At 44.3% G+C, this 27,891-nt stretch overlaps 1 protein-coding gene across 2 annotated transcripts in view; it reads left to right on the top strand.

Moving 5' to 3' along the window:
* The window catches only part of TRIM24 (tripartite motif containing 24), a 138,681-nt gene that overhangs the window by 44,423 nt on the left and 66,367 nt on the right, over positions 1 to 27,891 (top strand). For both annotated transcript variants that reach the window (XM_065399855.1, XM_065399863.1), the window contains exon 2: positions 20,561 to 20,679. In XM_065399855.1, coding sequence (XP_065255927.1) covers positions 20,561 to 20,679 — 119 coding nt within the window. The remainder of the gene's footprint in view (positions 1 to 20,560; positions 20,680 to 27,891) is intronic.

The raw sequence follows: 27,891 nt of genomic DNA, 5'->3' as shown, positions 1-27,891 counted from the left end.
CGTAACATTGGCTTCTGCAGGTAAATCAGTCATCTTCACCTTCATTTTCCTGTTTGATTAATCTGGAAAAGAAAAACAAGCTATCCTGCTTTTTCAGGTCCCAAACAATTTCTCAGTTTGGAATGAATTAGTCCAAAGGAAGAAAATGTTCTTTCTATACCGGCAGAAGAAGCTACTGCTGTTTAAAAGTGAGATTCTCACTTCAACAGTCTCTGAATCCAAGTGCTTAAGTGACTTCCACCAGTTCACTGGTGTGACTTTCTTTAAAACACCATCAGCAAACATATTTCTTGAATTTTATTATTTAGCTCTGAAGTTTATTATAGTTGGCATTATGGAGGGATGATTTCTGGATGTCCATGTCATAGCCAACTCCTCTTCTTCAGCATTTAAGGTTTAACCCTGGTACTGAGTATTGAGAATATTTGCAAGAAAATAAGCTGGAGATAATGCTTATCCCATTCATTTTTTTTAATGCTTGTAATTTAACTCTGTCATTGCATATTTCTCTTTTTAAGATCTCACTCAGTTCCTTCCAGATTTCAACAGCGTCGGCAGTAAAACAGCTATTTCCCGTGCATTTTGTTCAAGGCTACAGCAATAGGCTTCGGGGTACTCAGCATGTGTTCAACATTTCTCTTAAGCCCAATGTTGAGAACTTTGGCTGTGACACTGCCATCTATTTATTTCACCATTTTGTTCACAAACTGTTATCAGATTAAGCCAGTTCTTGATATAGTGCTCAAAACAGGCCACTGCTGAGTTCCTTCACATGTCTTGTGGGAGAGTTAGCTTGGTTCCTCCCACTTTTTTCAGAGCAGCTGCTGCAAAGTGGTTGTTACGGAAGTATTTTGCAATTTCAACAACATTAGCCTTTATTTCTGGAAAACTGAAGTCTTTGGCTAGGAGGTGCATCAAATGAGCACTGCAAGCGTATGTTATTAGCTTGGGACTCTCTTTTAAATAATTTCTTCTCATCTTGGATACATTTGCAGCATTGTCTGTGACCAAGCACATACAACAGGATCATTGTGGACATTGCTCCACCCATCAAGACTCAGGTTAACAATTTTACCCTCTAGACCTTTTGCACACTGCTCAATTTCTCTTTCATACACTTTATCCAGCAATTTGCCTGCGACATCTGCTCTGTTGGGTGGACTGTACCCTGGTCTTAATGACTGAACCATGTTAATGAAGTGTGGGTTCTCAATCATAGAGAAAGGAGAGTTTGTTGCATAAACAAACTGGGCAATTTTTTCATCAATTACCCCTTTTTGTAATCTGCTGCTTCTTATCACAGATTTATCTATGGTTGTTCCTGGATGATGGAGATTTTTTTCTTTTTCTTTTTGCTACAGGTGATATGCTGTGGCTATGTGACATACATGATATGACTGAAACACTATCTTTGGCAGATAACTCTGAAAGTATAGAAAATGATGGTGATCTTGTAGGTGGATAGTCTTCAGAATCCTGTATGTTGAGGATGGATTCTCCTAAACACAATAAGTTCATGCAGTTATTTAATTATTATTACTGTACTGCTCATTTAGTATACTCATTGCATTCACTGACACTCAGAACTACTTTAAAGGTGAAATTGTAAAAGGAAGATCTGCCTATTTCAGCTATTTATTTTTTATCACAACTGCATCTAAAATCATAGTACCATAGAGTAACAGCTATATTTTTTGCTCAAACATGAGAATTCAAGAATAGTCTAGAAGGAAGACAGGCAGTCCTTAAGAAAGAAGTATGAAATAAAAAAGTTTACCAACCTGAAGATCCTGCATATTCAGACATGTTCCTTTTATCATCTTCAACGCAGCTTCCTCCTGAGAAGGAACACTTCTCATGATTTTGTTTCATTCGGGCAACCAGGCCTTGCATTTCTTTGTTGCACTGTTTGCATTTTGCACGCATGCCTGTCTTACCCACAGGTAGAGGAACTTCATTAAAATATTCCCAAACTGGGTCTCTTTTACGGCCTGCTGCCATTATAGGTTTTCCCTTCTAGTGAGAGAATGGTATGGTAGATCTCAAATCAATGAAGGCTACACTCAGAAAGACCTCAAGACTTCTGGAATATGCTGCTCAAACAGTTTCACTTTTGTTTCTATTGCCTGTTCCTCCCTTCTCACATTTGTCTCCAGACTTCTTCTCCTTGTCAGATCTATTCCACCCCCAACAATCTTCTATTCATTGAACTTTTTGAAACTTTGCACTTTGAGAGAGAGGTAAGGGATTGACTCTGTGTACACACATTTTCAGCGGGACAGTAGGGTTGAGGTCTGTTATTTCTCACCTCTATATACACCTCTACCCTGATATAACACTACCCGATATAATACTAATTCGGATATAACGCGGTAAAGCAGCGCTCCAGGGGAGCGGGGCTGCGCACTCCGGCGGATCAAAGCAAGTTCGATATAACACGGTTTCACCTATAATGCGGTAAGATTTTTTTGGCTCCCGAGGACAGCGTTATATTGGGGTAGAGGTGTATTATTTATTTAAAACATTTTTGCTGTTAACAAGCATGTTATCTCTGGAGACACAAATCCACAGTTTGAGAACTGCAAAACTAAGCATCTCTGATGGTATCTTCTAGACTGAGCACTGAGTCCCATTGGGTAGATAGAAAGATTAACCTAAATAATCTATACAGAAGCCCCTGGAACCCTGTAAGAATGGGTCCCTAATCCACGAACTATTGGAACTCATTTACAAAACTTTTTTTAAACATTACAGGAATATATTGTCTCATACTATAGAATTAGAATTTATAATCCCTATTCCATGATGAGATGTCTTAGTTTTAATTAAGATGCATTATAGCTCAATCTTTAGATAGGGTTTTTTCCCCCTCAAAAATCTGATTTAAAAAAAAAATCATTGATTTTTATCCACCTTGGCTTGTCTACACTTGAAATGCCACAGTAGCACAGCTGTTGTAGCGGTTCTCCCATTGACATAGGTAATCCACCTCCCTGAGAGGCAGTAGCTAGGTTAATGGAATAATTCTTCCATTGATTTAGCACTGTCTATGATGGGGGGTTATATCAGCTTTATCCTGAAGTATCCACAACCCTGAGTAACGTAATTAAGTCAACTTAATGTTCTAGTTAGACTATGCCTAAAACAGCTTCAGTTGTGATCAGCCTGGGTGTTGGAAGGGGTTGAGGAAAGAAGGTGCCACTCTTGTTGCCCACTTACCTGGTGGTGAGAGGGATCAAAGTCCTCAGACAAAGAGGGATGAGGAAACAGGGTAGAGTGGAAAGAAGTGTGAACTTTATGGGAAAGGGAGAAAATGTCATGAAGAAAAAACGTGGGATGCGGATTAAAGATTGAAAAGAAGTTTTCCTTTTTTGTAAGCTGTTTTGTAACATTAAGGTGTCTAATGTAAACACACAAGTCAAGAAATGGATTAAAATTTAGCAATGGATGTTAATTTTGCTATGAGAATCCTGAGTACTCCTCACTGTTACATGATCATTTGCAACATATTAATTGCAAAACCTATCTTAATGCATTTTTTAAGGTTTCCAAATGCTGTGCTGTGGCATGAACATGTTACAGTACTTGAATTGAAACTACTGTACTCCTGGAGGTCGTCTAGTGGCAATCTTGTGTCGGAAATGTTTCCTAGTGGGTACCCAACGATCTTCTACCTAGGCCCTGAATCAAGTGAGATCTCTATATAGGATGGCATACCAGCATGTGGTTACGTCACATTGAAGTCTGGCACCTAAAGTTATTCACAGGATCGCTTTCAACCTGACCACCATTATGAATGCAAAATTCTTCGAGTTCTCTCTGCAGTCTTCATTAGATCAATTTGTGTCAGATATGACAGTGTCCTGAAATATCCTGGATAAACCTTAGTGTATATCTTTGAGGTTCATTGAAAAATGCAAATGTTTATGTACTATTGCGGGATTGTATGGAACTTCTTTAACAGGAGACAGGATTAATGTAATCTTTGGGTGATATTAAGAACTTTTGGGGACAATGCGTGAAGTGAATTTCCTAGGAAGTACCTGGGAGTGAAGTGAATGCAGATGACCCACTTTGGAGCCCTCCTTTTGAAGCTACATCCTGGGGAGAGAAACTGACTGACTGTTAATTATCTGCTTCTGTAAACTCCAGTTCAAAGACCACCAAACTCTATAAAGTTGAGAATTAACTTTTCTTGGGGTTCTAGTTCTTGTTGGGATTCCCTCTGAGACCACTCTTTCACTTGGCTTCCTAGGAACTCAGTTCGACTCCAGATTTTGACATTTAGGTATCTTTATTTTGCATAGAGCAAAGTTATGCTGAGTTGATCAGACTCAAATGCAAGGATACATCACAAAGCTAAGTTGCACAGAAAAACCTCTTCCTTTATATATATTTACCCATTACATTGCGTCACACATTTTGGAGTTTGGCTTGGTTACTTTGCAGTAACCAATCCGCGTACATCATGCTCTGTCCACACATTGTCCATGCACGACTTACTTTTTACCTCATCCTGTGTCCTAGGCTTATCTGGTCCATTGTTATGTTGTCCATTGCAAATGGTTCCCAGGATGTTTCCCCTTGTGTTAGCTAGTTCAGATGTTCTGTCTCTTAGCTTAGTGACCCATTTACCTATCTTGGCACAGACATTGTTTCCAGTCCGCTAATCTACTTACCTCTCTAATCCTCTCTCCCAAGAAATGAGTCTCCCTCATGTCCAATTACTCATGTCAAGCCAAGCCTGGAGTTTTGAGCTGAAGCTGTTATGAGCTTGTGACCACAAAAGAGACCTCTTTACAGGGTGTTAAGGAATCACCTTTCTAGAGCCCATAGTAATTTTGCTTTAAAAAATAAAATAAGCTTACATAGGAAATGCTGTGTGGTAACTTATAACTGTTTCAATTACTGTGTTATTAGTCTCTGAAGAGAGAGCCTATTTAAGTAGATTGTCTTTTGCTGGGAATGACACTGAAGGCTGGGAACTGGTCGGACTTGAAATACCTGCGTCTCTCCCTTCTGACCAGGGCATCCACCAAAGATTGGGCAACTAGGAGCCTGACAGTGGATGCCCTTGCTGAACCACTAAGGAGAAATACAGGTGCAGTTGCCCTGAGCTGTGATACAGCTTACCTGCAGAGTGGGGTGGGAAAATCAAGATAGAAAGTGCTCACAGGGCCCTGATCCCAATACTAGTGATAGCTGTCTCTAAACCTGTAATCAACCAGTTTCATAATTTTAGTGTCTACCAGAGGATCTTTGCTGTAGCAACAGGAAAGAATATCAACTATCAGAAAACGTACTTTTTCATCTGCTATATAGGCAACCAAGGTCTCACTGCTCAGAAGTCTTCCTGAATCTTTTTTTTTTTTTTTTTTTTTTGTGCTGTCCTGCCTGGGATTGGCTCTAGCTTCCTAAAAGACAGTGTCTTTCTACTTCTCCATAATCACAGCTTCCACTACAACACCAAAGGTGTTAATTAGTGGTGGGAGACTGAAATTTCACAGAATCTAGACTTCTAGAACTCAATGCCAAAAGAAATAAAAAATATTACTGAGCTAAATGTAAGACCCACCTCTATGCCAGTTTTTTGGTAAGAGTTCTTTTACAGCAACACTCTCCCACTTAAATATATTTAGTAATAACCAATAACTTGTTTTTTTGTTTTTTTTCTTCTGGCAAGCAGAGAAGAAAGGGGAGCTATTGCTTTCCGTACTCTGGAGAAGCACTGGGGCACTATATCCTTGACCACCAATATAAGACCCAGGAATGTAGATATATAAAATTTAGATTTGCAAAATATTATTTCAGTGGCATTTATGTAGAGTTCCTAACAGAAGCTATAAGCCTAGGCAGTATTAAAACTACAGTGGATGTCAGTCTTAGCAATCCGAATATTAATGACTTTTTCAGTTCATAGCAACATTTTGCTGGGAGCCATTGACTTTGATGCTAATGGGGTTCAAGTATTGGCAACAGCCATACCGCTTATCGAGAATATCTTTTGGAAGAAAAGCCCTGGCCTTAGGGAGGTTTGCGGGAGTGCAGCCAGGGAAGGAAATGCTGGGGCATGCCTTTCCTGGCTGCAGCCCTGAAAACTTGCCCACAGCTGGGGACCTGTTACCCTGTAAGGGAGGGCTCTGGGGGCCACAGGGCTACATGTTGCCTCTCTCTGTGCCCTTCCATGGCACTAGAGGCCTGGGCTTGGCACATCTCAGTGCTTCCTTCCTTGGCTGCAGCCCTGCAAACCTGCCTTTCACTTATTGGCAACCTTCAGATTATAGCACCTTTTTGCAGGGAACTGGAGTTTTCAAAGTTAGAAATTTCTTTTTAGAACAACAAATTATATCAAAAAATTTAACTAAAGTCTCTCTTTGAAGACTGTTTAGTCTTGCGAAATTGGATTCATTACATATCTGATAAATATAAGAATCGGAGCACTTGTAGATTTCAGGACACGAAAAGATGTTTCTTTAATAGTCATAATTTTAACAGTCATCACAATTGGTGTAATTGTTGGTAGTCTTTAGGTCAAGGTTTAGTTGAGGACAGGGAGGTGAGAGGAATTGTACACCTTTATGATTAATGCTGGTCTGGCATTGTGGCACTTCTCATACCACTAACATTGTCTTTTAAAGAAAATAAATTGGAGAAGAAATACTCTTGCTTGCAGCCATACATTTTGCATTCATAATGTTATGATAAGTTTCAGTGCAGTACAACAGTTGCAAAATCTGTAGGTTGATAGTTAAGTGAAACATTTAAAGGCTGGCATATGTGGTAAAAACAATAAGTCACTTTGCAGAGCAGCTGAAGTATTTTTAATTCTGCTCTGCAGTGCTTTCCATTCCAAGAAAGTCAATGCACTGCTGCATCAAAACTGGCCTGTAACACTTTTTCAGAGAGGGGGATTGCAATCAGGTAGTCTCTTATCTTTAATATATTAATCCATTTTATATGATGTTTAAATACACAATTCAGATTTTAATAAACTAATTTGCTTGATTTATAGGTTGGCAGTTAGAGGCAGGTTTCCTCTAGAGACACGTGTGCTTGTTGGTGTAACCTATTTGAACTCCATTAGAAGCAGCAGACTGCTAGAACTAGATAGAAGCAGTTTTTCTGGAGGAAACCAGTTTGAAGAAGTTGTTAATTTTGCCAGCACAGGATTGACTCACTGAGGAAAGGGGTATCTTTTTAAAATGTATTTAGGCTTATTGCAAGTAGTATTATCTTCCAGTGTTATGTCTTTTAATAAATTGTGTAACATTTAACAAAAATGTGACCTGTATGAGGACTACAACCAGTTTTCCCCCACCCCATATATATGTTTAACAATATTTATGTAATATTAATGGGAGTTCCTTGCATTAATATGTGCACATAAGTTCTTTGTTACAAGTGAAACTTCCTTATTTTTGAGTTAGAAACAGTTATGGGTTGGCAATGTTTTAAGACTTAAAATACCCGGATTTTTTTCTGTTGTTAAAACTACCATGTCCATCTTTAAATCCTGGTTTCTGTACTTATAACTCTTCTTCAGTATTTATAATACTAACTTTACTTTTTTAATTAATCAGTTAGAAAGATCTTGCATCAACTAAGAATTTTCATGCTCTGAATTTTTGTGAATTTGGAAAATCCTGTCTTGCTGAAGTTCTGTCATTTTACCACCTTTTACAATGCTAACTAATCTGCTTAACCATAGATATACTTAGGGAAAACAAAGGTCCCCGGCTGCTCCCAAGCACTCTTCAGGGGAAATGCCCTTTAAAACAGGCAACAGTTAAGCTTTGGCTTGGATTATCTTGGCACTATTTAACCATTAAACCCCTAGAATGTTTATAGGACATTTCCTCTCCTCAAGTAAAACTGCCCCAAATCTCCAAATGGCTTACAACTGGTTTAATTACCATTTGGAATGGACTATTTTTCAGCAAGTTTAACCAGTTTAGTGCAGTGCTAGTGCACGCTAGATTTAACTAATTCAGCTGGTCTTCCCACTACTGTTGCAGAGTGCCTTGCAAAATCTTTCCATATTGCTTCTGGGAGCTGAGTTGGAAACTGTGAAATAGATATCCAAAGGTAATTGAAACTGAATGGTTTAAAATAGTGCTAGTGTGGATGCTGGGCAAAATTCGTAAGGGTCTTGTTAGTTAAGAACACAACTCGTTCATAGCAAAGACAAGGACAGACTGATTCAGCTTGATTAAAGTGGACACACTGAGCTCTTTGTGCTTAAATCAGTTCAATTACAAACTGTTCAATTTTCTCGTGTAGACAAGGCCACTTCACTTAACGCTTCTGAGACTAACCTCAAAGTACAGGCGATGAGAAAAATCAGGTCACTAACTAGAAGACTTACTGTACTTTCTGTTGGTACTCTAGGGATATGTCTACACTAGAGGTTTTTAACCTGAATTAACTGATTACTGATTAACTTGCTAGTCTTGCCACTCCACAAACACTTGTTCCAGGGAAACCACAAAACTGTCTTGTGAATTGGATATGGCTGTTATATTTAAAAAACATGGTGGCTGTCACTCTTGAGAACATTCTACCCCTGCATGCCCTTAGGACCAAAAGCCTCCCTTCTTCTGACCAAAGAGTAAACGTGTGGGTGGTGACGGACCCTGACCAGTGGGGTACAGGAGTCTGGTAGAGGGCAAATATACTGGTCACTGGATGAGTAGTTTTCTGTTCCCTGGGTGACCAGAGCAGGGGCTGCACTACAGTAATCAGGAACCTGCTAGAACCAGTTAAGGCAGGCAGGCTAATTAAGACACCTGGAGCCAATTAAGAAGAAGCTGCTAGAATCAATTAAGGCAGGCTAATCAGGGCACCTGGGTTTTAAAAAGGAGCTCACTTCAGTTTGTGGTGCGAGTGTGAGGAGCTGGGAGCAAGAGGTGCAAGGAGCTGAGAGTGAGAGGGTGTGCTGCTGGAGGACTGAGGATCACAAGCGTTATCAGACACCAGGAGGAAGGTCCTGTGGTGAGAATAAGGAAGGTGTTTGGCGGAGGCCATGGGGAAGTAGCCCAGGGAGTTGTAGCGGTCATGCAGCTGTTACAGGAGGCACTATAGACAGCTGCAGTCCACAGGGCCCCGGGCTGGAACCCGGAGTAGAGGGTGGGCCCGGGTTCCCCCCAAACCTCCCAATTGACCTGGACTGTGGGTTCTTCCAGAGGGGAAGGTCTCTGGGCTGTTCCCCAACCCACATGGTGAATCTCTGAGGCAAGAAAATCCGCCAATAAGCGCAGGACCCACCAAGATAGAGGAGGAACTTTGTCACAATATATATATATATATGTGTGTGTGTGTGTGTGTGTGTGTATGTGTATATATATATATATATATATATAATATGCTTAGACCATTAAATTGCTAAATGAACTTCTTAGCTTCTAAGTCTTCAGTTCTGCATCTTCAGTATGTCAACTTGTAATCTAATTGCTCTTCCTTCTCAAAAACCAGCAAGGGCCAGAACCAGTCCTGGCAAGGTTTTTTTTTTTTTTTTTTTTTTTTTTTTTTTTTTCATCCCAGCTTCCTTCTGCTGAAATGTACTCTAGTTTTTGTCCTTTGCTTCACAAAGGATAGTAAGAGCAGAAGCAGGTCTCAACCGTCTCTCTTTCTGATAGATCCATTTTATTCAGTACATCTGAGCAAAGAAACTCATTAAATAAATGTTTTTAATTAAAAGGGAGCTAAAGTTGGCTAGCAGTGCACTAGAACACAGAAGTTGGCAGCTGAAAACTGAAACCTCCTGGGAAGCTGGAAATACATCAAAACAAAGCACTAACATTATAAAACCAGAAAGTGCAGGGTTACGGTAATACCTGCCATACTTTACTCCCACGCAACCTTAACTCTGCCCCTGTGACGATTTCAGTAAGTACTGTGAATATAATAGAACCGTGGGAATATAATAGAACCTTACCCATCCCTAACAATAGCTGCTGGTTTTTCTATGCCCACCACAACTCCAAATCCTCTCCTCTTGCATTTACACTACATTTCTGTGCAATCAAGCCCAAAATAGACTCATGGTGGAATATAACAGCTGTCTGTACAGATTTAACAGTTGAAAAATTTTCCTTCTAACATTGCAAGAGCACTGTGCATTGCAGTATCAACAAGTTTGAGCCTGGTATTTACATGCTGAGTTGAATGCACAATCTTCTGGCCCAGAGGCAAGTGTCACCTAATGATCTTCACCAATAACTAGTATTTCACAATGTAATTGTAGATATCTGGCTTTCTCATGTTTTTCATTGTTGGCAGTGCAACGTGATGCAGCTGTAGGCACTAGAGAAGAGAGAGAATGACTTGTTCAAAATGCCAGACAGCAACTTAGCTTACCTCTTATAGGTAAGTACCTTCTAGTGTAGTGGGCACTTACCCTTAGGAAAGTTCCAAATGTTTCTTTGCCCATGAAAGCTTCCTTTAATGTACAGTTTGATCCACTCACTGTCTCAAAGCCCTTTACAGAAAAAATAGTGTTAAGGATGAGTTGTATATTAAATCTTACTTGTGGAATTTAAGGACTGTTGTGACATCAGTTTGACATTTCCCCCCCTTTGTATTCAGTGTGGCTGAAATTTTGATCATGTACTGTAACTTTCCTTCAGTTTTACTTATGGGGTTTCCCATGCAAGTCAGTAGGTGCATTCTGAGTGATTGAAATGCAGAGTTAGCCCTGTGCATTTAAGTTTCATAGATTCTAGGACTGGAAGGGACCTCGAGAGGTCATCGAGTCCAGTCCCCTGCCCTCATGGCAGGACCAAATACTGTCTAGACCATCCCTGATAGACATTTATCTAACCTACTCTTAAATATCTCCAGAGATGGAGATTCCACAACCTCCCTAGGCAATTTATTCCAGTGTTTAACCACCCTGACAGTTAGGAACTTTTTCCTAATGTCCAACCTAAACCTCCCTTGCTGCAGTTTAAGTCCATTGCTTCTTGTTCTATCCTTAGAGACTGAGGGTATGTCTACACTACGGGATTAATCCGAATTTATATAATTCGAATTTAGGAAACCGATTTTATAAATTCGAATGTATTCGGCCACACTAGGCACCATTAATTCGGTGGTGTGCGTCCAAGCTACCGTAGTAGCATCGATTTCCAGAGCGTTGCATTGTGGGTAGCCAATAACATTGAATTGCCAATAACATCGAATTGCGGCCACACTAACCTTAATTCGGATTAACAATACCGATTTTGACGCTACTCCTCTCGTCGAGGAGGAGTACAGAAATCGAATTAAAGGGCTTCGTTGTGTGGACGGGTCAAGCGTTAATTCGAATTAAAGCAGCTAAATCCGAATTAAAGTCGTAGTGTAGACCAGGCCTAAGGTGAACAAGTTTTCTCCCTCCTCCTTATGACACCCTTTTAGATACCTGAAAACTGCTATCATGTCCCCTCTCAGTCTTCTCTTTTCCAAACTAAACAAACCCAATTCTTTCAGCCTTCCTTCATAGGTCATGTTCTCAAGACCTTTAATCATTCTTGTTGCTCTTCTCTGGACCCTCTCCAATTTCTCCACATCTTTCTTGAAATGCAGTGCCCACAACTGGACACAATACTCCAGTTGAGGCCTAACCAGCGCAGAGTAGAGCGGAAGAATGACTTCTCGTGTCTTGCTCACAACACATCTGTTCATACATCCCAGAATCACGTTTGCTTTTTTTTGCAACAGCATCACACTGTTGACTCATATTTAGCTTGTGGTCCACTATAACCCCTAGATCCCTAGGGGGTTATAAGTTGTAAGAAGCTTTGCTGTCACAACAGCAACAAATGTAATTTCTACCTCTCCCATAGTTTCCTTCATTTAGGGAAGACTCTGTTGGTAAGAGAAATAAAAGCAAACAATGAAATAAATTGAACACTTAGTATTATACTATCTGTATGTGGGTTCTCCATGACTTACCCAATTGGGACATATGTTGATGTAGTTAGGCATTGCATAAACACAAGTTGATATAGTCCCCACATTGAAAAGATTACGGTAACTTCAGGCAAAACACAGGCAGTGAGGGTGACCAAACAAGGAAGGATGAGGTTAATGAAAACAAGATAATACAGTTGTACATAAGTATTGTACAACTTCATGTTTCCAAATCTTAGATTTAAAAAAAAAAATCAGTTTGCCCTCACTACTGCACAACCTAATCATTGACCGGCAGACTTGTAGGCATCATAGAAGTGCGTCTTGAAGAGGGATTTGAGGGAAGAGAGCTTAATTGCCTCATGGATTAATCCCTGTGATATCAATACATGCTTAAGGAACAACTTAACAAGAAGTGAGGAGATGTTTTGTGGGAGAATTGTATAATGAGCAATAAAGGCTGGCATCACGAGAATGACAGATTAAATCCTTCTCCTTTTTCTAGAACATTCTTAGTTTGATTCGTTAGGCACTTATTTTAGAGAGGTTTTTCACTGTTCCTCATCTAAAATGGATATATATAGTTTCTCTTCTTTAAAGTGCTCTATCAGTACACAGTGACAAATACTGTCTGTTTCTGCCCGCTGTATTTAGACCATTACTTCTACTTATTCTCTAACTGTAAAATATGGTAAAAAGTTGCTTCAGCAATTTTAAACTCAGAAGCCTAAATCAGTTTCCAAATATGTATTGTGAACTAATGAAGATAATTTTATTTAAAAAAAAAAAAAAATAGAAATTTATTGATGGTCAAAAACAGTGCAGAAAAACGGTGTGTAAAAAAACAGGCAATGTAATACAAAATTTAAATATAAATTAACAGATTAGGACTTCAAAATTGGAAGAGCAGCAAATGCCTATTTCAGTGCACAAACGTAGCTTGTTGTGGCTACATATACACCATCCAACAAGAATCACTGTTCGTGTGTGTGAAGCTGTAGTCTTCCTTGCTGTCCCCTGGCATGCAGTGGTAAGGGTAAGGATGCAGCCCATGATGGCACGTGTTACGTCGAGGGGCTAGGGAGCTGCTACCATGGAGTTCTCCATGCTGTCTGCCATGTTGGCCCTCCAGGCCCTTTGTTCGGTGTCTAACACAGCACTAGCTTGCAGGATCTCCCTGAACATGCCATCCCTAGTCCTCTTCTTTTTCCTCATCAGGGTCAGGAATTCTGCGGCTATGGAAGGGGGACCCCTCAAGGCTGCAGCGGCAGCAGTGGCTGATTAAAAACAGTCAGTTGTATCATTGGATTTACAGTCACAACAGAAAGAGAATAAGGCAAGGGAGTTTTGCCTTATTCCCATAACAACTTTTAATAAGATATGCTTATTAACACTTCAGCTTTGGAGAGCCTCTACACAGCATCGCTCTCCAGTCGCAGCCAAGGTGAGTATGGCCCACCAGGGTGGGGCGGTAGGGAAGAGAAGGAATTTTGGTTGCATGATGCACTAAAATTTCAGTCCCTATTCCACAGGGCTGTGGCACTTAATATTGACACTATTTTCCACAGGCAATGGTGGCTTTAGTTGATCTCTCACTACTAAGGGTAATAAAGACACAAAGTCCAGCTGCTACTAGCATCCTGAAGTTGCCTGGCCCATATGCTACTAGCCTGTTTACTGCAGTGGTGCCACCTGAGCTCATCACATAGTGCATGGGAAAATGTCCTACCACAGAGGAACAAATAAGGCAGCCATCCCTAAAAACTTTCAGGAGAGAATTTGAGTATTGCCATGAAAGTTTCCTCGAGATGTTCTGCATGGTACCCCCTCCCAACCCACCCCTCCCCTTCACTTATCCCATGAGGGGAACGAAAAGCAGATGCCAACTCTACCTCTGTCTGTTGTACTACTTTTTTATATGAGTAAAATAATGGGAAGTCAGTACCTATGTCTTTTGGGGGTGGGCCAGTCACCATCTTTAAATTTTAAACACTGGACAATGCACACAACAAGGGAGAGTTTATAGGCATGCTTGCCAAGGTGGGCAATCACCAAAAGCAACACTTACATTGGTCAGAGACAAATTTGAGTGTAGACATGTGCAAAAAGAGCTTATAAGTTGTCTTGTCATCAACTGAACTTTGTAGTATGGACCCGGCCTGTGTTTCGGCATTGTTTGAATTTAGCTCCAGAGTTAAGCTCTAGAGTTATCAGACTTCTTGAAAACAGAGTTTCTGAGTTATATCCAGAATGATGGTAATAGATTTCTACTTCAGTTTTGACTAGGATGTAGAAAGTGTGCGCGCAATCCATTGGTGAATGTGTGTTAAAGATCCTTCTACGTGCTGTTCCACAGTGAAAGAGTTGTTACAACCTGCAGCTATAAAGTGTTGGCTATTTAGCTGAAGGTGTAGCATCTCATGCTTTCAGTTCCAGAGGTCCCCAGGTCAGTTCCTGGTCTGTCTGCCAAGAGGGCAGCTATCACACGTATGTCTAGTGATGCAGCACAACTGTCTTTGGGATATGTAAGCTGTTCATCTTTCCTCTTTGCTAAAGATTTGGGGCCTGAAATAAGAGCTTAGCATATCTACGATCGTATGCATAGAAGTAAATGTATTTTGTCAAACTCAACTTTAAATGTGATGAGGTGGAGGCAAGATGCAGTGCACAAGTCTGAACTCTGTATAATCTGTGTTAAATGAATGTCCAGATCACAAAGTCACTCTGAGAAAATCAATGGGCTTGTATCAGAAAAGGCCTAATTCTTGTATAGGAGGGAGGTTAGTAATACCCATTAAGATACATTGGCAGAATTTTATGGGGAGGCTTGTGTAAAAGGTGAGTTCAGAGCACTGACAATGTGAAACATAATTGATTATGTAGTAAATATATATATTTTAACTCTCTACTTCTACATCTTCTTTTGTTAGTTTAAAAGACTTAACTATGAAGTGGTGTATCAGGTGTCACAGTTACCAGGCTAACTGCCCCTCTGACCCTTCCTGTTTTCAGCACACCTTCTCTCAGGTCTCTAGCTGTCACTTATAGTGGGGAGACAGTTTTCTTAAAGCATAACCAAAGCAATTAAGAGAAAATAGATCTTAAGAAAACAAACCAGTCTATATTCATGCCTGCATTTCTCTAAGGGTATGTCTACACTACAGGATTAATCCGAATTTATATAATTCGAATTTAGGAAACCGATTTTATAAATTTGAATGTATTCGGCCACACTAGGCACCATTAATTCGGTGGTGTGCGTCCAAGCTACCATAGTAGCATCGATTTCCAGAGCGTTGCATTGTGGGTAGCCAATAACATCTAATTGCCAATAACATCGAATTGCGGCCACACTAACCTTAATTCGGATTAACAATACCGATTTTGACGCTACTCCTCTCGTCGAGGAGGAGTACAGAAATCGAATTAAAGGGCTCTTTAATTCGAATTAAATGGCTTCGTTGTGTGGACGGGTCAAGCGTTAATTCGAATTAAAGCAGCTAAATCCGAATTAAAGTCGTAGTGTAGACCAGGCCTAAGGTTTACTGTTCCCTGGATCTGGGGAAGGTCCCAACTCAGTCAACTCCATAGAGCCTCTCTGTGGGCATGTCTACACTGGCAGAGTTATAGCGCCAGAGTTACAGCACTGCTCAGAGAGCTCTGAAGGGAAACTGCAGTTGTGTGTTCACACTGTCAGTTGCCTGCGCAATAGCATGTTCACACTTGTAGCGGTATTCAGAGTGGTGCACTCTGGGGAGCTATCCCACAGAGCATTTCTTCCTCTTCTGCCGCTAAGAGTTGTGGGAAGACGGAGAGGGTCGCGGAGCATCCTGGGTCCTGTCTCAATGCCCCGTGATGCGTTTCTTTGCATCCCAGCAATCCCTGTGCTTCCGTCCACATTTGGTGCCATCTTTCAATGGTTTGTGTACTGCGCGCCCAGCTTCTTTGGGATGCAGGAATGGATCCCAAATGGTTAACCTCTATGCTGTTCGCTCTGACTAACACATCACGAGTGACAGTGGAGTTAGTCCTTAAACTATAAAGGCAAGAGGAATGTGACATTCATCTCGCCACGTGTACTAGCTGCGACATGAGATTGCGTGTGGCATTCATGGAGGTGCTGACCACAGTGGAACTCTGCTTTTGGGCTCGGGAAACAAGCACTGAGTGGTGAGATCACATTGTGATGCACGTCTGGGATGATGAGCAGTGGCTGAAGAACTTTCGGATGAGGAAAGCCACATTCATGGGACTGTGTGATGAGCTCGCCCCAGCCCTGCGGCGCAAGGACACGAGAATGAGAGCTGTCCTGCCATTAGAGAAGTGCGTGGCGATAGCACTGTGGAAGCTGGCTACTCCAGACTGCTACCGATCGGTCGCTAACCAGTTCGAAGTGGGAAAGTCGACTGTTGGACTCAAGTTGACGGAAGTGTGCAGGGCCATTAATCACATCCTGCTCCGAAAGACCATGACTTTGGCAACATGCGTGACATTGTGGATGGCATTGCAAACATGGGCTTTCCTAACTATGGAGGGGCGATACATGGCATGCATATTCCAGTTATGGCACCAGACCACCTAGCTACCGAGTACATTAATCGCAAAGGGTATTTCTCAATGGTTCTCCGGGGGCTTGTGAATCACTGTGGGCGTTTCAGAGACATTAACGCAGGCTGGTCCAGAAAGGTGCATGACACACGCATCTTTTGGAACACTGGCCTGTTCAGGAAGCTGCAAGCAGGGACTTTCTTCCCGGACCAGAAGATCACCGTAGGGGAAGTTGAAATGCCCATTGTGATCCAAATGCAGCATGACTGTTGAGTGTGCTTTTGGCCTATGTGGGAAGCTGGATCTGGCCAAAGGCAATATTTCTATGCTTATAGCCATGTGCTGTACACCCCATAATATTTGTGAAGGGAAGGGTGAAAGCTTCACTCAGGGCTGGACCACAGAGACTCAGCTCCTGGAGGCTGAGTTTGAACAGCCAGAGACCAGGGCTATTAGAGGGGTGCAGCACAGGGCCATAAGAATCAGGGATGCCTTGAGGCAGCAATTTGAAGCTGAAAGCCACCAATATCTGTTACTATACTTGGAAGTGCAGTGCTTGTAATGCTAGGAGGTGATTGTGATTGGTGCAAGCGATGCAATATGAAGGTTTAACATAATTTTCTTTTTTGCAGGGCTCTGTTTGCTTTCAATTAATGAAATAAAGATTGCTTTCAAACCAACACAATTATTTTATTAAAAAACAACAACCAGAGGAGAGAGTTAGGTTTTTTTGTTTATCAGCAGTGAGGGGATAGGGGAAGGGAAGGTCCCAGGAGGAGGTGGGGACGGCTAAAGATTTGTGTATGTCCAGGGATCATAGCCAACCTTCTCCTTTTGGAGTACAATGCAGCAGGTACTGTACTTCAGCAGGGCCAAACTGCAGAGGGATGGGTATTGAGTGTAGTGGGAGTCTGCAGTGCTGGACTGTGGGGGGGAGGAGTGGAATGCCAGAGTATAGACTGAAGCCAGGAGGTTGATAACAGTGTATTGGCGATGTCTGGTGGAAGCATGGGAAAGAGTTTGCGACAGCGGCTGTAGGGGAGGGCGGGCGCGGAGCTGCTCGGTTTGAAGAGCTAGTATCGCCTGCAGTGTGTCTGCTTGGTGTTCCATAACCTTTGAGAGCCGCTCCGTGGCTTCATTCTGGCGTGCCGCGTTCTCCTTTCGGCCCCTCTTCTCGCTGTCCCACCACTCCTTCAATTCCTGTTTCTCGGCCGCAGAGTGCATCATAACTTCATGCAGAAAGTCCTCCTTAGTTCTTCTTGGCCGCTTTCTAATTCTGCGCAGCCGTTTAACCACCGATAACAAAGAGGGAGGTTGGGCTCCCAAGGTCCTCTCTGTGAAGTTTAAATGCGACATTTTACAGAAGCAGTATTGTTTGCAACACAGACAACATGATTCAGTGCTTTAAAACAGAGCCAGTACTCACACATCTGTCACTAACTGGCTGACCCCAGGCAAACACACATGAGCCACAAGACCCCCAAAATGAGTAGCCGCAGGGGAAGGGTAAATCATTCTTCCCAGACTCTGCTGTACAGTGGGCATGTAGCTCTCCGGGAGAGCCAGCACTGTAGGGGGGGCCTGATAAATCATTCCTGTCCCCACACTTTCCACAGGATGTGATCATTATGGAAGATACCTCGCTGCTGAGGGTAATCAAGGAATCAAGGGAGGGTCGTCTCTAAGCCTGTGGCTTCCACCCTGGCCCCAGTGTGTCTCATCTGTGTGCAGCAATGCCCCACCCCCGATGGCACAGTGGCACGGGAAAGTTACTGTTAATGGGGCAAGAAATAAAGCAGCTCCGCCAAGGAACCTGCGGCAGCGGATTGCCCACTGTCTCCATGAGAGTTTCCTGGAGATCTGAGGCAGATTCCCAAGAAGTGAGGGAGTCAATCAACAGCCTGTTCAGCCGTTCAGACTAGGAACGCAGTGGGAGACACGCCTGATTTCTGCAACTCTCCTGCCCCCAACAACTTGCTTGAGCGAGTCCCAAAATCAAATCCACTTACCAGGGCCTCCTCTCCTGTTTGCGCTTCGCCAACATCTGACAGCTGTGATTGGCTAGCCAAAGAGCTGGCTGCATGCATCTCTGACCTCTGAGTATCCTCTGCCTCTGGGTTCCCCTCCCCCTCCACATCCTTGTCCAAGGTTTCCTTCTCCTGGCTCGGTCCACTCTTGACTGGCACGCGAGCCACCGAAGTATCCACAGTGGTCTTCGCAGTGGAGGTGGGGTTGCTGCCGAGTATCACGTCCAGCTCTTTGTAGAACCGGGAGCTCGTGGGCGCAGCTCCGGAGTGGCGGTTTGCCTCCTGCGCCTCGAGGGCGCAGCTCCTTCACTTCAACCCTGCACTGCAGTGTGTCCCAGTCATGGCCCCTTTCTATCATGCATCGTGAAATCTGTCCATAGGTATCATAATTCCTATGGCTGGAGCGCAGCTGGGACTGGACAACCTCCTCTCCCCAAATGCTGATGAGGTCCAGCAGCTCAGCATTGCTCCCAGTGGGGGATCGCCTGGTGCGTGGAGCAGGCTTGGCCACCTAGAAAGATGCACTGAGACCACTGCACACATCACCGAGCAAACAGAAAGGGGACTTTCAAAATTCCAAAGGAATTTACGGGGTGGGGATGACGGTCACCTGAGGGCAGGGCAGTAGAGTTCAAACTGATGACCAGAGAGGTGAGAACAGGCATTGTGGGACACCTACCGGAGGCCAATCACAGTACTGTATTCGACCACAGTGTCTACGCTGGCATCACAGCGCTGTAACCCCGGCGCAGAAAGCTGTATGCCTCTTGTTGGGGTGTTTGTTTTTTACAGCGCTGCAACTACACAGTTTCTGCGCACTAAGTGGCTTGGCAGTGTGTACACCTCGGGAGTTACAGCGCAGAACGCTGCTTTACTGCATAGAAACTTGCCAGTGTAGTCGGGGCCTTTGTTAACCTGTCCCCTTGACATTTGACAGCTCTTTAAGTGTTTATAACCCTTTGATCTATGAGTTTCCAGACTGGTAAAATGTCTGTCTCACTTTGGGCTGGAGCCTGGAAATACGCCATTGTTTTGTAATTATAGCTATTGTGTTGCTGTCCTGCTTGCTTTTCCTGAAGCCCCCTATTAATTAGAACAGGAAAGTCTTATAACCAATATACAGTAACTTCTCCTCATTGACCAGACAGTATATTGTATTCATAAAATTATTACATCTCAATACTCTTAGATTATTACACAACAATTCCACGCCCATCACATCACTATTGCAGTTATGTACCTCTAGTCCTGCTGAATGTATCTGGTACCTTACAAACTGACACTCTAGTCATTTTGCAAGAAACTGCTCATGGGAAGACATGAACCTTTCAGTAGCAAAGGGGTGAAATCAGTGGAAGATTCACAAAAAAAGAAGGGGGAGGGATAGCTCAGTGGTTTGAGCATTGGGCTGCTAAACCCAGGGTTGTGAGTTCAATCCTTGAGGGGGCCATTTAGGGATCTGGGGCAAAAATCTGTCTGGGGATTGGTCCTGCTTTGAGCAAGGGGTTGGACTAGATGATCTCCTGAGGTCCCTTCCAACCCTGATATTCTATGATACTAATAAAACTGATTATTGAAACTAAAGTGTCTGAATCCCACTAGGAGCTGAGATACTCAGTGACTTTCAGACAGAGACCGTGGTGGCTCCAGACACCAGCGCACCAAGCACGTGCCTGGGGCAGCAAGCCACGGGGGGCGCCCTGCTGGTCCCTGCGAGGGCGGCAGTCAGGCAGCCTTCGGCGGCTTGCCTCGGGAGGTCCGCCGGTCCCATGGATTCGGCGGCAATTCGGCGGCGGGTACGCCAAAGCCGCGGGACCGGCGGACCTCCCGCAGGCACGCCGCCGAAGGCAGCCTGCCTGCTGTGCTTGGGGCGGCAAAAAAGCTAGAGCCGCCCCTGGGAAGAGACCCAAAGTCTGTGGGTTGGCAGTGGATAAGAATTGTCATTTTATCCCTTGGACTCTAGAAATACTAACTGAAAGTTTTCAGAAAAGTATCTCTCTATAAAAATTATTTTGAAATTACTTGATTAAGATTTGTAAGCTTATCAATTTGATTTCTTACCAGTTGAACTTGCTCTTTATTTTTCTCTCTAGTTGGTGTTATCCGCTGTCCAATTTGCAGCCAGGAATGTGCAGAGAGACACATCATAGATAACTTTTTTGTGAAGGACACCACAGAAGTTCCCAGCAGTACAGTGGAAAAGTCAAATCAGGTGAGTACATTAAAATGTAACCCTCTTGGCATCCTTTGTGTGCCTAGGTATGTCCTGAGCTGCTAGCTGTGTGGCCTTCGTTGCTTATTTTGTATTGGGTTCGGGGGGAGGGGAAGGTAGAAAGAGCATTCAGATAGCCATTAATTGTATTTTATGACTGCCATCGAAAATCAGGTAGTGTGTTGGGAGTGCTGGTGATGGTAACTTCTGATTTTAAAAAATAATGGTTTTAAATTTCTGAGATGAAGTAACCACATGGTGACACCAAAATAAGAGAAATAAAATATGTATTATCTTACTACAGTGAAATTTTCTGAACCCAAGACAGAACATTTCCCGTGGAGGACTCTAAAATGGGAGAACTCCTAGCACAAGAGACCAGAATGATGTTAGAATAATAGAATCATAGAAATGTAGGGCTGGAATGGACCTTTAGAGATTATCGAGCCCAGCTGCCTCTGCTGCGGCAGAACCAACTATAGACATCCCTGACAGGTGTGGTCTGTTCGTAAATACCTCCAGTGATGGGGATTTCACAACCTCTTGCAAGCCTATTCCAGAATTTGACTACCCTTATAGTTAGAAAGCTTTTCCTAATATCTAACCTAAATGTCCCTTGCTGCAGACTAAGCCGATTACTTCTTGTTCTGCCTTTAGTGTAAAACTCAACTTGGTGTGGTCAGGACTGGGAAAATAGAACCTAATTAGTGTCATGTTTTGCCAATATTTAAATAGCTGGGTTCACTAAACAAGAAGTTCTCAAATGTTGTAGTGGAGACCATATCTTACTTGTGTGTCTATGGTCCACTGCCCTCTCCATTCACAATTGCATAATGAGTTTTAATGTACTTTTAGTTTCTTTTTCTGCATTTTAGCAGCAAGTTACAAGAAGAGGTGGTACCAAGTAAATAGCCAGTGACGCATATGGCTACAGTTTAGGAACCTCCGGCATTAGAATTTGCCATCCTTCATTTTGGGCCAGTGCCAAGATAAAAGTCCATGTGCTTTATAAACTGACTTTGTTAGACTTTAGGAAATTATTTTAACTCATTTACCATAGATGGCTTTCTTTATAATGGCAGCAAGAAGACAAGACCCTAATTGCAGAGAGACTTTTGTCTATACATTCTCTTTTAAAATAAAGATTAAAAAAGATTTAAATGGGGAGTATTTTTGATCATGCATATTTTGCATGTGTCACCCAAAGAGTCCCCAAAGCGACCTCTGATCTTTAATTATGAAGTGATTGATCACTGCTTGAACTGGAAAAGTGATCACCTTATCTTTAGTCAGTTAGCTTTTCTAGTGAGTTTGTTGATTAGGAGGAGAGGCAAGAAGATATCAAGTTCTAGAAGTATTATAAAGAATTTGATACCATTCAGAAGTATTCCCAAATTTTCTTAAATTTATGGGAGTCCATATTGCTGTCTTTCTCCAATTTATGTAATGAGCACTAGTGGTTATAATGTTGACTCGTTCAATTTGTGATCCAGTGTGATGCAATTGCAAAAAAGGCTGATATTCTGGGTTGTATTAGGAGTATCATATGGAAGACATGGGAGACAATTGTCCCACTCTGCTTGGCACTGGTAAGGCCTTAGCTGGAGTATTGCAGCAAGGGAGATTTGGGTTAGATATGAGAGAGAACTTTTCAACTATAAGGGAGTTAAGTTTTGGGAGAGTCTTCAGAGGAAGGTTGTAGAATCCCAATCATTGGAGGTTTTTTAAAGACAGGTTGGACAAACACCTGCCAGGGACGGTCTGGGTTTATTTTGTCCTGTGTCAGCACAGGGGGCTGGATTAGATGACATCTGGAGGTCCCTTCCAACCCTACATTTGTATGATTCTATAAGCTTCCCAGAACCTTAGTTCAGAGAGATATGACAGAACTAGTTTAGTTAACCTTATTGACAAGATCAAGGGTGTTTTATTTGTAATTTCCTTTCAACTTTCTATCACTGGTATCTCAGGCATTGAGGCTTTTTTGACTGGGGTGCAGATCACAAAATCTGTGTAGCAGGACTTCTATCATCATTCTCAAGGTCTTGAGTCTCTAAAAATTATGGAGTTCCTTTAGGAGTCATGGCTTAGCATCTGAGCATTTCTGAAACTCCATAATAATGTACACCCTCGTGGATTAGAAAACAGATCCCCATTGTTTCCTGGATTTTAAGTCTTTCGGATTGCCTGCTGGTCCTGCTCTGCTGGGGAGGTTACAAAGATACAGTGCTTCAAAGTCTTCCATTGGAAGCTGGATAGTCTGAGTGGGCTGCAGGGAAAGCCCTATGTAGATATTCTTTGAGTGCTTGCTCATGTCCATTCCACGTTAGGTGTGTGTGCTCGCCACATACACCAGTGCCAGAAGCTTTTCCCTCAGTGGTATCTGTAGGGGATTGCCTCTGGTGCCCTCTGGAGTGGCGTGCACATGCCGCGGTATACGGGACGCTGCCGGCTCCTCCCACCCTCAGTTCTTTCTTACTGCCAGTGATGGTGCTATTCGTTGCTTCGGCAAATTCTTCAGTTCAGAATTGTTCATTGCGAACTTTTCCTGTAAATAGATAATTTTTATAAATAGTTCCCTTAGTGTTGTTAGTTAAACTAGTTGGTAGTCCCGGATGGGACTTAGCCCCGGGATGGGGCATGCCCCGGTCTTCCAACCCTGCTACAGCTGCAAGAAACCTATGCCAGTCAGTGACCCACACAGTAGCTGTCTAAGGTGCTTGGGGGAAACCCACATCAGCGACAAGTGTCGCATCTGCAAAAGTTTTAAACCTCGGACGAAGGAGGAGTGGGACATTTGACTCCGGGCGCTCCTTATGGAGTCTGCTTTAACACCAGAACCATCCAGGTCGGACCCTGCACCTAGCACTGCAGCCTCGGTGTGGAGTGTGCTGCCGGCGCTGTTGTCGGACTGGCGTCGATCCCTCGCCCCAGTACTGACCAGGAAGAGGAATAAGATGGGAAGAGGTCGTTCTGCTCCCCGCAAGAACAAGGAGAAGACCAGAGGAGAGCAGAGACCCATGAAGGGCAACTCATCACCTCCAAGAGGGAGTGGGGCCCCAGCTGTGGTTGAGTGGGCTAGCCCATCCTGGGATGCGCCTGCTACCCCAGATAGTGACACCGGCACATGGTGGTACTGTCGACCCTGGAAGCCCTGCAGGCCATGCAGGAGATCATGTCCCTCCCAGAGCCGCCCACACCGGAGACAGCAGCTCCTAAATCTAGGGGTAAGCCTGCCCTGGGGCCGTTCCATCAGTCCCCTTCAGTGCGGCACCGCTCCCCACCGCAGGGAGTGTCCCATCAGCGTTCGCCCACCCAGAGCCACCGTGCCTTGCACACGGGGCTGCTTACCGGAAAGAGCCCCTGGTGTCAGTCCCCGGACTCAGGGCATCGCTCTTCGGGCTCGAAACACAGGTTGCCGGTGGCGTGCCGTAGACCTGTGGAGGCGCGCCTAGCCCTGCGGCCTCGGTACCGAGAGCGTTGCAGTCACTCTCCAAGTGATCGGCACCGATCCAGCAAGGGTCGTAGTCAGTCTCGGGACTCTCGGTACCAGTCCCCAGTGCTCCAATATGGGTTGACATGGTGTCGACGCTCCTCGTCTCGGCGTCGCTCCTGCTCCCACTCGACGGACTGACACCGCTCGCAAAGCGTTTGGCGTCCATTGCTGGAGTACCATCGCGGATCCACCAAATGCCAACGCTGGTCTCCGGGATCTTGATGAGGAGGATCGTCGCCCTCGTACAGATCCCACTCAGAACATGGGGGAGGACACCGCCGAAGTTGAGGTGCCTGGTCGACCTCATTGCGGTCGTGATCTCTGGAACACAGACCATCCTCATCAGGCTCTGAGTCGAGCCAGGAGTCCCTACCAGCGGGACAATGCCCTCCCTTCAGAGCTACAGCTCTCCCTGCAGTACCACCAGGGGCGTCCAATGCCATGGCATCCTTGGAACCCATGGGGGGTTCCCGCAGAGATCCCAAGGGTGCAAATTGTTGTCTGGAGTCTCATAGAGTTCATCGGCACGGTACTCGACTCCACAAGGGCCCAGGCATTCCTACCTCAGGACAGATTCCAGATGATGAGAGAGCTCATCGCTGGAGTCTGTTTCCCCTCACCACGGCCAGAGCCTGCCTTCGGCTACTAGGCCACATGACAGCATGTACCTATGCTGTCCGCCATGCAAGGTTCAGGATGCGACCTCTCCAGCAGTAGCTGTCGATGATCTATAACCTGTTCAGAGATCACCTGAAGAAGGTCATCACCATCCCACCAAAGGTACTCGCCTCTCTACAGTTGTGGACCGACCCAGGGGCAGTCCTCGAAGGAGTGCCATTTGACAACCCACGGTCCTCTGTCTCGTTGATATCTGATGCCTCGGACCTCAGCTGGGGAGTGTTATCTCCGCACAATGCAGACCCAAAGGACATGGTCCCAAGAAGAGCTGATGTTGCATATAAATGTCAAGGAGCTCAGGGCAGTCCACTTAGCCTGCGCAGTCTTCCTGCCACAGTTGACCAGTCAAGTGGTGCGAGTGCTGACGGACAACACGGCCTCGATGCGCTACATCAACAGGCAAGGGGGAGCACTCCGCTTGTGAAATTTCCGCATCCATCATGCAATCCATCTGGAGGCCTGTCACCTCCCCGGCATAAGTAACATGCTTGGCGGATCGCCTCAGCAGGTCCTTCTGCTCTCACCATGAATGGTCGCTCAACTCAGAAGTGGTCCAGATGCTCTTCCAAAAGTGGGGAACTCCCTGAGTGGATCTGTTTGCCACCAGACAGAACAGGAAGTGTCATCAGTTTTGCTCAAGGTGGTGTCCACCTTCCATGTCAAGTAGGATATCTTCCTCCCGGTATTCTGCCCTAAGCCGCACAAGACTGCTGAGGAGAAGCGGCTGCACGCCTTGGATGTTTGGCGTGCCTTGGCATTCTACCTAGAGCGTGCCAAACCCTCTGCAGGTCGACCCAGCTCTTCATCGCGACAGCAGATATGATGAAGGGCCTTCCGGCGTCCTCTCAGAGGATCTGTAATTGGATTACCTCCTGTATCCGGATCTGCTACGTGCTAGCACAGGTCCAACCGCCGCCTATTGTGAAGGCCCATTCAACGAGAGCTGAAGCGTCCTTGGCGGCCTTCCTGGCGCACGTCCCCATCCAGGACACTTGCAGGGCCGTGATGTGGTCTTCAGTGCACATGTTCACGGCACACTACACCATCACACAGCAAGCTAGAGACGACGATGGGTTCGGCAGAGCACTGTTGCGATCTGCACGCCCGTGAACTCCTACCCGCCTCCGATGGTACTGCTTGGGAGTCACCTAACATGGAATGGACATGAGCAAGCACTCGAAGAAGGAAAGACAGTTACCTTTTCCGTAACTGGTGTTCTTCAAGATGTATTGCTCATATCCATTCCATGACCTGCCCGCCTTCCCCACTGTCGGAGTTTCTGGCAAGAAGGAACTGAGGGTGGGGGGAGTTGGCAGCGCCCCTTATACCGTGGCATGTGCGCACCACTCCAAAGGGTGCCAGAGCCGGTACCCTATGTATACCACCAAGGGAAAAACTTCCGGCACCAGTGCATGTGGCGAGCACACATGCCTAACATGGAATGGACATGGGCAACACATCTTGAAGAACACCAGTTATGGAAAAGGTAACTGTCTTTTCACCCTCCTTTGTGTTAGAAAGAAACTATGCATCACAATGTGGATAAAAATTAGGGTTTTTTAATTTAAATTGGATTTTTAAAAAAAAATTTCAGTCAAATACAGATTTTTTTTAAATAAACCTACTTAAAATTAAATTTTAAATGTCAACCGATGTTAAGGCTTAAACTTAGTATGGTTTATTAAACTATTTAAATTAATTAATTAAAATTAATACGTTTGCTGCCAAGTTTTGAAGAAAGTCAAACCACTGAACTGGTGGAGTTCTTTGGCTAAGCACCTGAATCAGGGTCTGTTGACATGCTAAGCCAACTTTTGACAGCAGTACAGGCGAGTCGCATCATACACGCATTTAACTTATGCGAATTCAACTATACGCGCTCGGCAAAAAAAAAGAAAAACAAGATACCTGTAAATAGTGCGGGCGATTCCACCCAATCAGCGTATGCCCCGGAGTGAGCGTGAGATGGGAGACATGAATCTGCTGTTCCCTCAGTCAGTCTCAGTTCCCATGTGCCTCTCATAGTGTGAGCATCTCGCCGCGCTGTGTGTGATTCTAGTGTTTAAAGATACGTATTTTTCGTACAACGTGGCCCCTAAACGCAAGCCAACTACTTCATCTGGTGCTCAGCTGAAGAAACAGCGATCTATTCTAACGCTGGAGGAAAAACTGGCTGTGTTGGACTTATTGAGAGACGGTCTGTCGGTCTCCAACGTGGCACGTAAATATGGTGACAACAAATCTAACATCTGTGCCATCAAGATTAGAGAGAGAGAAATTTGTCAAGCCGTGGCATCAAGTGCTCCAATAACTGTTAAGGTGACGAGCCAGGTGCGTGATAAGACTTTAGTGAAGACAGAAAAGGCATTAAACTTATGGCTGGAAGACATGAATCGTAAACATGTGCTTATCGATGGCAACACGTTGCGAGAAAAGGCTCTTAGCTTCTACACGCTGTTCAAACCTCCTGCCAAAGAGGGACAGCCTTCTGATGAGAAGGAATTCAAAGCCAGCCAAGGTTGGCTTAACAGTTTTAGGAACCGCTTCAACCTCAAAAACGTGCAGACTACTGGTGAAGCTGCATCTGCCTGTCGTCAGATGCTACCGGTGTGGTGCTCTGCTCTGTTCGATGTTGATATAAGTTGGCTGCGTGCGTGTGTTCCCTCTGTGTGCTGCCCCAGCTCTGCGCCGATAGCTGACCCAGCAGACCCCAAGAGAACCCCCAATGACCACAGACTCTAGTAAGGTCCTAAGGCACCCGGGCCAGATTTATTGTCGAAGAGAAACAGTCTCCAGCTCCCCGGCATAGAAGTCCAAGGTGCTGCTAGCTAGTACGTATGTGCTCCCTGACAGTGGACTCAGCTCAGTAAGTGGCGGGACTTTCCACTGCCCCCTAGGCCAGACAAAGACGTCCACTCAGGAATGCATTCTTATACACAGGTACAAACAGATTACACATCACTCCTGACATATTGAGATGCAACCCCTCTATGTATCAAGGTACAACCCCTCTATGCAGTAAGGTGCCGCCTCTCACC

This window comes from Emys orbicularis, chromosome 1, assembly GCF_028017835.1.
Source record: "Emys orbicularis isolate rEmyOrb1 chromosome 1, rEmyOrb1.hap1, whole genome shotgun sequence".
In the NCBI taxonomy this organism is placed as follows: domain Eukaryota; kingdom Metazoa; phylum Chordata; order Testudines; family Emydidae; genus Emys; species Emys orbicularis.
Note: the sequence above shows the minus strand (reverse complement) of the source record. Positions and strands in the feature narration are given on the sequence as shown.